We start from the raw sequence: 11,739 nt of genomic DNA on the forward strand, positions 1-11,739 counted from the left end.
AGGTGTGAATAGACCTAAAACACCACCAAAGATACACCTCAATGAATTTGAAGATGCACAGCAGAGAAGCAATCATATTCAATTGTAATAGTTCAACATGTTTCAAAGTGTTAACATGAATTAACACATAATAATGTAACTAACAAATTAATTCATATTTTTCATGTTTTTTTGTTGCTTTGTAAAGGCTACTGAAGTAGGCTAGGTCAGGCGAGAAGAAGTTTCAAGCCTTCAACTCCAGAAATATTTTTATACAACATTCAAAATGATTTTCAATATGTTGAAATAAACCTAGACTTTCTTATTATTCCTACCCGTCATAATCAGTAAAAAAAATGAATATGAAGAACCACTAAACCAACAGCCGATGCATGTTAGTCTACTTTAGATAGACTGGGTCAGATGTTAAAAATCACAAAAGCGACAGTATGTAACGACATATTACTTTAAAAACTCTGGTATAAAGTGTGGTTGGTCCCCTTGACAAATATGTGCGCTTTCAGGTTTGTCTATGAGCGCAATTCGGCAAATGATAAACAGACTATCACTTTCCCATAGGCAACGCTCATGAAAGCTGCTTCAAGAGGGCAGCGATGATTCTTAAAGATCCGAGAGTGATTTTCTCAGCATACCTGAGTTTTAGTTTAATTACCTGTTTAACCTGCTGTGATATTCCCCGGATAGCCACATATTTTGGCACAAAAGGTCGCTATGAAGAAGTCAATACATACTTGATCAATGACAAACTCGCAGTAAATGAAACGTTAATTCGTGGGGCCTCTTCAACATGTAGTGCAGTTCATCTAACAGCTGTAATACGTCACGGTACACGGTACCCCACCACCAAAAATGTTAAGAAGATGAAGGACTTCTACAATCTAGTGCAATCCAATGCGCCAGATTGGAGCCATAAACTGAACCAATCTCTGTGGAAGATGTGGTATACAGAGGACATGGACGGTCGTCTTGTTCAGAAAGGACGGGAGGACCATACAAACTTGGCAAAAAGACTTGCAAAATATTTTCCAACTTTGATCACAGAAGAGAATCTAAGAAATGGGAGCATTAAATTCATCACAAGCTCCAAACATAGATGTGTCAACAGCACAATCGCTTTCAAGACAGGTCTGATTGAATATTTTGGTATTGGAGGTATGTAAAACCTTTGGAGCCGCCGCATTGGAACTTATTTGCACAGAGCTGAGCCAGTCCCTGTCCAAAGTCGAAGCAGATCATTTTCGCATCTTTTGGCCGTTTGTGCATTTGGTCTGTTTGGCGGATCTGGGTTAGGTGATTGGTGGGGCGTAGATACAGTAGGTAGCCTACCAGTGTATATGAGCCTAATTTAGGAACAGTAATTGGCAAGGTAGCTATTTCCCTCTCTAACATCACTTGATCTCCTCCTGTCTTCCCAGACCCCGTTTAGGGGTATTGATAACTTGTGGACTTTGGTGCGTGACCTTACAGTGGACTTCAACCAACTGATCAGTTAATCAGGGGTGGAAAACACTGACACAAATTAGCCCTCTTCTCACAGCCAATTTAAGTTCAACATTATATCTCAAAATACCCTGTTTTTCTCAATCTATTTGTCCTAAGTGTCCCTTAAATTAGAAGAAACGGGTGAGATCACATTTGACATTTTGATTTCCAGAATGGACCAAGGGTGAAAATGTTTCAAAATATCGATGTCAGGCAGGACATAGGAAAGAGTAGTAACTGTACAGTGATTTCACAGACCTTAACATTTGAAGCATAGTTATGGGAGACCTCAACAATGTTAATGTTCACTTTTGATACTGTTGCTTCATATTTGCCCTCTTGTGTTCAACATCATGATGATTTGCAATGCATTTCTTTAGGGACAGTGGGGTTACCATTAGAATGAATGGGTTTCCAGTTGGCTTGCTTCAACACACTATGCTATGTGGCTTCTCTGAGTGCCGTTTACGTATGGGAAATTGCCCATACAGTTTAAGGTTAGGATTTCATCCTTGCATCCACAAGAATGAATAATTTCAACAAGCAGATATTCTATGGCATCAGATATTGGCCGCGGTTCCCAGATTCGTTAAGAAGCTCTTCAGTGCTAAGAACTTCTTAGGAGCATTCTTAGAATGTTCTTAGAGTGCTCCTAAGAAGTTCTTAGCACTTAAGAGCTTCTTAACAAATCTGGGAAACCCGGCCATTGTCTATCTTTATGTTTTGCATCTCGAGTCTTTAGAAGATGATATCATATTATGCTCCTGCGTGGACATCATGGACGCACAGTCACAATTGTTGTAAGGAAGGCAAAATCCTTGTATTCCGTGTTGATGTTCGCAATTCTCGCCTCGCACTGCGTGTGTGGGACACAGATGCAGGACTATACCAGCCCAGTTAGTTTGAAATGCTTTGTGGTTTAATTTCAATATGGCCTATATATGCAAAGAAAATGAGTGCTCTTTTTTGTTTCAAAGGTGAGGAGTTTGACCATGAGGTGAATGATGCACTCATGCGGTTCTTCGACGCGTGCGCTAAGTGGGTTGCAGAGGTGGAGAAAAACAAGCTGGCCCTGAAAGAAGTGGACCTGTTTAATGGCACGCCAGAAATGAAGAGAACCGCTGAGAAGTTAGCAGATCGGCTACAGGTTCCCTACAGCCAACTTACAGCAGGTCTGGAACCCCCCAACATACAAACAAACAAACACACACACACACACACACACACACACACACACACACACACACACACACAGACACACACACACACACACACACACACACAGACACACACACACACACACACACACACACACACACACACACACACACACACACACACACACACACACACACACACACACACAACTCTGTTAGAGATTATTAGTTACAATGTTGGTAGTTCGGTTATTACACCATTTTAGTATTTGGAGTAGTCAAGGGATATTGTAATCAGCAATGAGCAATAATCAATTTTGAATTTTCATGGAAAGCTCATATGAAACCTGTAGTATGATGCAAGCTCAAGGACACCCAGTTGGATCAGATATATGCTTTGTTAAACAGCAGGTGGTGCTGCTTGTTAAATTTACACTCCAATACGGAAACAATTAAGTTGAGTGTGCTTAACTTTACTTTGTTTTTAAAACACTGTTGTTCTAACTTTGTTGCAGATTCGGTGGAAGGTGCATTGTACTTGTGTGCTTATGACTTTGCCATAAAATCTATCAACTCTCTTTGGTGTCAACTGTTTGATGAAATGGATGCAAAGGTACTGACAAAGAAAAGCTGTTTTGTGTCCACCAGGAGTGCTGCTGAGTTTAGTCTGAAGGAATAGGATTTCCCTTCTACCTGTAGGTGGCTCTTGGGTTCACTTTCAGGGAGGGGGAACTATAGCCAGGCAACCAGACTCTCTTCTTCGCAGAGAGTCTTGCCTAGATCCATTGGCAAACATTTATATCCTGGTTTGTGGACGCTTGTCTGAAGTTTGAATTCATTGGAGTTCAATCACCAACGTTTGGTAATGACGTACGATAACCACGGGGGACACAGCGATACCGATAGGCTTGAAACTTAAGTGTAATCGCCCTCTGTTCCCTCTGTGGGCGGAGATGCACTTGCTGTCAGAGTAAACAAAGCTGGATCAAGCTATACCAAACGGAGTATAAAGAGAAATCAAATTGAGCGGAAGTACGTAGTCAGGCGGAGCCAGGCTAGGGGAAATAGGTTGGGGGCCCAAAAGAACAATATAAAGATACATTTTGGTATTTAGTAGCTTTACTAGGGTTGGGGAGGGGTATTGTCCCTTCATACCCCCTGAGACTTGGGTTGAGAAAAAAAAGAAAACAATTTCACTCTCATTGTATTAGCCATAATAGTTATGTCTCTTTATATAAATAGTTTTTGTGAACTTTTGTGACTAAACAAATGTAGTCAGTATGTCTGCTCTTCTTGGCCTTACTGATCCTATACAGTTGTGTGTGGTGTCCAATTATGTTTTCTGTCAAACATTATTATTATGTTTTCAGGTCATAGAGTATGCGACTGACTTGAAGCAGTTTTGGAAGAGGAGCTACGGCCATGAAATCAACAGCAAATCCAGCTGTGCTCTCTTTCATGACCTGTTCAAGCGTCTTGACCAAGCTGCCAGTGACAGCAGGTGAGCCCCAGCAAACATTTTTTCTGTGAATTTGGAGATAGATAGATAGATAGATAGATACTTTATTTATCACCAAGGGAACATTCAAGGTCCCATTAGCTTAAAGACATCACACACAACATATACATACAACATAAACAGGACAAAGAAATATCAGATCTACATGAATAATATGGATAATAAAATATACTAAATAAAAAGATGCTAAAATCCACAGGGGTGTACTAAGGGATGTAAGCATGAGGCACTTGCAGTGACAGGACAGAGACTGACTCTGTGATTCTATGCCTGGTAAGACGCTCTATGATAATGTGTGTCATGGTGGTATCACAAATAAGTCCAACAGTGCAAGGATCAAGTCTAGAGACCAGCAATAAACATGGATAGTACAATAGAATAATGTCAACATAGTAATATAAAACCTATGTGCAAAGATAAAGTTAAAAAAAAAAAAAAACACCATTAAATAAGTCCATTTTATGGAAATAAAGTAAACCGTAGGACAGACACACAAATCAACAGTCAATATTACTGTAGACATACCAGCCTGGTTGTTCTGTCTAATACAGTGCTGTATATTACATTGAACTATTGTTGTACCCAAGAGGGGCCTATGGTGACCAGTGTTCTTCCCTTACTCTAATCTGGGATCATAATCCCAGGGGGGCTCTCCTTTCCCCCAATGCTTTCCCTTACCCGAACCTGGGCTCCTATCCAGTTCTTACCCTTAATTTAACCCCAGCTCAAACTGCCAAGGTGGTTACCCAACTCTCAGCAGACACTGAGATATGCATGTAGAATCTTTTTTTGAGGTTTATTTATTTTGAGGTGATAACTCTGATATGGACATCTATCCCGTAGTAGGTATGGATTAGGTGGCCACACCATTGAGCTCTCTGGATGTGTTGTGGGCCTAAATGAACACAACATTGCTGAAGGAAAGTGGCCACTTGACAACCTCATTGGAAGGTTTGCAAAAGCATCTTGCCAACTTGCCAACTCCAAGTTGCATGCTCACAAAGGTTACTTTGTTGTTTTTCTATCAATACGTATGATGTGTCAGTTTGAAGGTTGTACTGCACGTTTATTTTAGTGGTTTTTCAGTTATTTCAGTCATTTAGCCAGTGTTGGGTTTAAGGGTCAAGCACAAGCATTTTAGTTTTAGGGCATAAGTGAGGTGTAATTGATATTGTACGCACACAGAAGGTTTTTCAGTTTAAATTTAAATCAGTTTCAAATTAATTTGTGTACGTGTCACTCATACCTACAGTATGACTACAGTAGTTTGCTGTTTACATTTTAGGCTAGGTTGTTGGGTGGGTATGATCATTAGCATATCATGTGACAGTGAGAGGTTTGGCCAGGGTGGAAAATCACCCACCAAGAGCACAAGGATTTTCCTTGTATATTTTCCTGTATTTAACTAGATTAAATACTGATAAGGGCCGGGTTTCCCAAAATCGTTAAGAAGCTCTTAAGTCCTGCGAACTTCTTAGGAGCGTTCTTAGAACATTCTTACAACGCTCCTAAGAAGTTCTTAGCACTTACAGTTTTTGCCCGTTGCTTGAACACTATAGACTCATGCTTAGACTAAAGTAACACAACTTGAAGTTTTGTTGCCATATCTCAAACACATGTACCTATACCTTAAACAAAAGTGCTGCTTTGCACTCTAGTTGCAATTCTACAACACACTTGCTCCTTTATGCAACACACTTGGTCCTGCATACTACTCTCTATGTCTACATAAGACACTTTGTTCAAAAATGAAATCTCAGAGTACCATTTGTTAAACACACATATCCAAAATACAAAACACATCGGGTAATTGCAACCTCTCAAATACACACCTGAACACACTTACTTGCAAAACTGAACACCAATCAGCCATCTACAAAAAGCCCTCAGTTTTGCCATTGGAAATGGTGATGTGAATGGTATATTTCCCAGTGTTGTGTCATGTTTACGTGTGTTTAGAGTTTTGGCACAATGAGCGAAGTTTTGTAAAAGGTATTCAAGCAAATATGTTTTATATAAAGTAGACTAGTGTGTTCCTCCTCATCTGAAAGTATATGAATATGATGCAAGTGTGTTTCATTTTGTCACCAGAGTTAAATTTTGACAAGGGATTGTTAGGTTTTGATAGCAGAGTTTAGGTACTGATAGCAAAGTTTCAGTTTGACATAGATGTGAAAGGTATATTTCCTAGTGTTGTGTTATGTTTTCTTGTGTGTAGAGTTTTGGCTCAGTGATCAAAGTTTTGCAAAATGTGTTCAAGCAACGGGCAGAAACTGTAAGAGCTTCTTAACAATTTTGGGAAACCCGGCCAAAGTCATTATCTATGCTGTAGTCGTGTACCGACAATATGAAACGGTAGTAGCTGAACCTATGTTCTATTCCCATTGTCTATATCAAAATCTGAACCCATTTTTGTTTTTCAACTGCTATTTTTTCCATAACATGAATCTTGCTTTTGAGAGAAAGTTCATGCGACTCTGTCTTTCTCTACTGGAGGAGGTGAGGACTGTTTGAATGGCTGATGCGGCTGATAAAGCCAACCACACAGGTGGGAGGATAGGAACTGGATCACCGGCAGAATGTAACAGAATATAAATAACAAAGACCTGTCCCATTTTCCCAGACACCCAGACTTATGCGATGAACACTGTCAGAGCAGCCAAAAAAGTTGTTTATATTTCCATATTTCAAATGTATTAGAAATAATTCACAATCATTTCCAAATCAAATTATTTATCAAGTCTGCATTATTTTTACAGGAAGCAAAGGAATTTTAGTCTGTTCAAAAATAGCAGTGTCAACAGTTTTCTCTTCAACCTCAAACAGTTGACATAAATGGAATCATTTTAAATATTTCAATACTTCAGTATTTAACTTCACTTTATATCACTGAACTAATATTTAGCCAACTTCTGGTACCTTTAGATTTGCTTCATTCTGTATCTTTAATGTCACACCACACGTTTTCAAAGGGGTTGAGATAAGGGGATTAAGATGGCCACTCAATTACCTCAATCCTTTTTGTCTGGAACCAAGATTTGATGTATTCAAACAGATCCATGGCCTCTGTTATACAATATACACGTCCAACACTGTAGAATGGAAAACATCCCCATTCTATAAGTCTTGCACCAGAGTATCTTTTTTTTTTTAATTATTATTATTTTTTAAAGGAACATGTAGCCTTGTTGGAACAGGAAGGGGCCATCCCAAACTGTTCCCACAAAGTTGGGAGCATGAAATTGTCCAAAATCTCTTGGCTAATGCTGAAGCATTCCGTGTTCCTTTCACTGGAACTAAGGGGCCAAACCCAGCTCGGGGATGGCCCCTTCCTAAAGTCAATAAAGACAAAGTTTGGTGTGGATGAATTTGAATGGCCTGCACAGAGTCCTGACCTTAACCCAATAGAACACCTTTGGGATGAATTAGAGCAGAGACTGCCAGTCTCCTCGTCCAACATCAGTGTGTGTCCTCACAAATGCACTTTTTGAAGAATGGTCAAAAATCCCCATAGACACACTCCTAATCCTTGTGGTAAACCTTCCCAGAAGAATTGAAGCAGTTATAGCTGCAAAGGGTGGACCAATGTCATATAAAATTTTATGGATTAAGAATGGGATGTCATTTAAGTTCATATGCAAGTAAAGGCAAGTGACCCAATATTTTTGGCAATATAGTGTATAGTTCAAATGGCAGCTATGTCATGACTTCATCCAATATCACCAAATTAGGGGATATTTCAGCACTGTTAACATGGACAGCTCCCCCTTAGAACTTCTTAAGAGCAATGCATGGTCGTTCAGGTAACAACCATGTGTGGACATTTTAACAAACCTTCATCAGAACGCTCACTAAGATTCATCGCCTCCTCTAAATAGACTCTTGGAGAACATTTGACTTTCAAACCTGGCACCAACAAAATACTCACAGACAACCAACATTGATCATGTGTTGTTCCTTTCAAATAAAAGGCTTTGCCATCAATGTTTTGAGAGCTCTGCTTTTAACTTTTAGCCACAGACATATAGTTAGACACATAATTTTAACTTTTTAATTGTATTTTTATTTTTTTTTGTACGTACGTCATAGCATCTTAACTTTTCCTGACACCAAATACATGTAGAGATGTAGCCATACCTTGCCCGTATTATTAATCGAGTCCTGGAGAAAGGATACAGCTCATTGATTATTTTAATCTGGTCTAAGTGACACAGACATCTTGCATTAACATTAGGAACGTCCATCAAAGTAAGCTTAAATAAAACATATTGCCCCATGCGAGTACTCATAGTTCAGGTGAGTAGAGCAGTGAGCTGGTTAACCTCAGTGTGATGTTGATAGCCAGAGATATTCTTAAGTATTTCTCGAGCAAGGACATGATTACATGGAATCTTGAGCCAAGCTAAAGTCAGGTCAACCTTTCCCAGTGGCCAGTCTCAGCAGATAAGTAAGATTGCATGTGTAGACTGTCTACAGCCTCGTTTGGCCTTGTTCTTTACCTCTCTTCTTCATTTGCCCATGTTCTTATTAGTTCCTCTATGTCTTACTACTGAGTTTTCAGTCAGTGATGAGTTAGTTCATAATCTTTGGCAACAGGGACATTTTCAGATAACAATGTTAATAACAATGTCAGGACAAGGACATCATGGTCTTTCAGGATATTTGACAGGTCACAACTGTAATAGTGATGGCACACATAGCCATATCTCAGCTTTTGTGTCTGTGCCTATTTTGGTTAGAGATAGAAAAAAATGATAATGTTCTCAGTTTACATTAAAAAGCTATGCAATCAGCTGTCTTTCCCATATCAATGTCATTTGTCATTTGCCAATAATATCATCCCTACAAACTGAACTGGACTCTTTAATCATTAATAGATATTTGATATAAGTAAAGCTTGAGCGGTTTAAGATGAACTGTTGTTTATAGACAGCCATGGGTCTGTAAACAGGGGAACCAGAGTCATAAAAAGAAAGAGTTGCGGAAAAAAAATGTATGTCACTGCCATGCGATCAAAAGTTTAAAAAAATCTGTGCTGAATGGCTGTATCACAGGAGGGTGGGATGTTCTGTATTTCTGGATGCTGGAGGGCGTGATCTAGTAACTAACTCATTGATTCCTGACCATGTGATTCAGTTCCAGTTTTCAGTTCCAACTCCAATAATTCAGAAACTGCCAGGAAAAGCATTGCCATCTTTTCCACAGTCTCTTGGAGTGTCAACACTCTCTCTACCACTCTGGAAATATCCACAGAGGACAAGTCCAGCCAATCAGCATGCCTCTTCAGGAACATGGAAAGGAGGGCAATACTTTGATTGGCTGTTGAGCTCAAATCAATAACCTTTCACCAACATCATAGACGCTGTCACTTAACTTTTAACATTTGTACACAGTAAGCACATCTCAACCATATCGGTCTTGTGATAGGAGGTGAGGAGATTACCTTACCTCACCTCACATTAAACGTAGAACATACAGTAGTTACAATCATTCCTCAAAAGAACCAGTAGACATGATGACCTTTATTACCCAAATGGTTGATGAGAAGCTTTCTGTCAACAGCCTGTATGTTATACACAATGGTACCCTCTTGGTTTCATAACATGCGTATAGTCATTCTCTGTAGTTCATATCAATCATCGAGGCATTCCTCAAACAAGAAAAAGCTGTGGGATACTAACTGCTAGCTCACACGCTCACATGCCATTCAGCAGTCATGTATACACCCACACCTATCTTGACTCAAAGGAGGTGGAGGTGAATGCTGTGTCAGAGTGACTTTCACTTTTTAAACAAACGGACTGTGTGTAAGTATGTCTGGGTGTCTTCTGTGTTGTAAGAGACACAGTTTCAGACCTACTGTGTACTTATCATTATGCATTACTACTATGGTAGATTTGTGTAATTATTTAATTAAATATATTTTTTCTTGAAATGTTGCATATAGGAGACAGGACCATCATGAATGAATGTACAGTTTTCTAGCTGAGTGATGTTCTAGCATACGTCTCAAAATCAACACATGGTATTCTTGTTTTCAACTATTCATGTCTCATGTGCTAAGCTATGTTACCTGTTTCTCTCTCTCTCTTTCACACACTGACACACACACACACATACACACACACACACACACACACACTCTCTGTCTGATGTCTAGGTCTGGTCATGTGTCGGAGGCTGTGACGATCCAGGTTGGCCATGCTGAGACGTTGCTCCCTCTGCTCACCCTTTTGGGACTGTTCAAAGACATTGAGCCCCTGACCTCCACTAACTTTGCTACCCAGGCCGACAGAATCTTCCGCGCAGGGCGCATAGTGCCCTATGCTGCCAACCTGGTCGTGGTCCTGTATAATTGTCCTGAGGGATTCAGGCTTGAGGCTCGGCTAAATGAGAAGCCCTTGAGGCTTCCCAAACTGGACACTGATTTCCCACTGTTTGATGATGTGAAGCGTAACTATGCTGAGCTTCTACAGGGATGTAACCCAAAAACTGAGTGTGAACTGACAAATGTTTAGCCACATACAATGGATTGATCACATCATGGTGATCACATCATGGGGAAATGGAGTGGTGCTTTGTTAGGAATATATTGAAAACCTATGTTTTTGTCAACTAAAGGTCAAACCACTATATTCAAATATGACCTCATCTTAATACAAAACAGGTGGAACAATAAGCAAAATGATGCAAGCATGCTTAGCTGCTGCTGCTGCTGCTGATGATGATGATGATGATGATGATGATGATGATGATGATGATGTTATCAAAGTGATTACGCTATGCAATTTTATTTCCTTTCGAAATTAAGCATTCCTATGGAACGAATTAATGTCAAGTGAATGCAAAACTCTGAGCCATGTGATTTACTACAATTCGCACTGAATGAAGACTTGCAGTTATGCCTTTTAGCATTATTCCCCATTTGTTAAAAAGCACCTGATGTTCATCATAAATATCAACTCACAAGATGTTATATGTATGAATCACAGCTGACAAAGGTAAAGTGTCAAATTGTGACCATTTCAGCATTCCAAATAATCAAGGGCATAATAAGGGTTTGCTTTATTTAATGCCAATAAAAGATATAATGAAAAATGAGCCTCTTTTGCAGATTATTCCATTGAGGTAACTTATGTGTGTTCACCAGATAATAAACGAAAATAGGCCTAGGCTACAACAAATACATAAAAGAACCTGCTCATTAGTGTTCTCAGTTATCACACAGGCTTTCTGGTAGCAGAAGCAACTTTTAGCAATTACCTGTAAGGATAATAGATGAAGAACGACGGACGAGCGTATCATTTACCGTGCAATAAGTAACCAAAGCGTTTGGGTATATTGTTTCAGGAAGACTAATCTAACTGATCTATTTACAAAATGTGCAAAACGAACACCAACCAATAACCATCGTTCTCTGACAATTAGTTTGTGTTCGGCCTGTGTCTCCAAGAAAAGCTGAACAGCTAAGCTCTGACTATCCCTCTACACATATCCTCCAAACCCCGCAGTGATTTTTTACCATAACCATTGGTAATATGCAGATTCACACGGAAAGAGGCAGGGCAGAGAAACGCTACG

The 11,739-nt window shown here is 39.6% G+C and overlaps 1 protein-coding gene across 1 annotated transcript; it reads left to right on the plus strand.

Moving 5' to 3' along the window:
* Positions 1–522: 522 nt before the first annotated feature.
* Positions 523–11,256, plus strand: minpp1a (multiple inositol-polyphosphate phosphatase 1a). Its single transcript, XM_062519904.1, has 5 exons — positions 523–1,152; positions 2,460–2,654; positions 3,155–3,252; positions 4,010–4,140; positions 10,319–11,256. Exons 1-5 carry the CDS (start codon positions 594–596, stop codon positions 10,674–10,676), a joined length of 1,341 nt encoding a protein of 446 aa, XP_062375888.1. The 5' UTR covers positions 523–593; the 3' UTR covers positions 10,677–11,256.
* The last annotated feature ends 483 nt before the right edge of the window (positions 11,257–11,739 follow it).

This window comes from Sardina pilchardus, chromosome 18 (assembly GCF_963854185.1).
Source record: "Sardina pilchardus chromosome 18, fSarPil1.1, whole genome shotgun sequence".
In the NCBI taxonomy this organism is placed as follows: Eukaryota; Metazoa; Chordata; class Actinopteri; order Clupeiformes; family Clupeidae; genus Sardina; species Sardina pilchardus.

What these genes read in the sequence shown, in the direction of transcription:
- minpp1a (XM_062519904.1), top strand. Translation starts at nt 594, where the DNA reads ATGATTCTTAAAGATCCGAGAGTGATTTTCTCAGCATACCTGAGTTTT. An exon ending in CTACAGCCAACTTACAGCAG is followed by an intron (nt 2,655 to 3,154) that starts GTCTGGAACCCC and finishes ACTTTGTTGCAG; the next exon opens with ATTCGGTGGAAGGTGCATTG. An exon ending in CAAGCTGCCAGTGACAGCAG is followed by an intron (nt 4,141 to 10,318) that starts GTGAGCCCCAGC and finishes TCTGATGTCTAG; the next exon opens with GTCTGGTCATGTGTCGGAGG.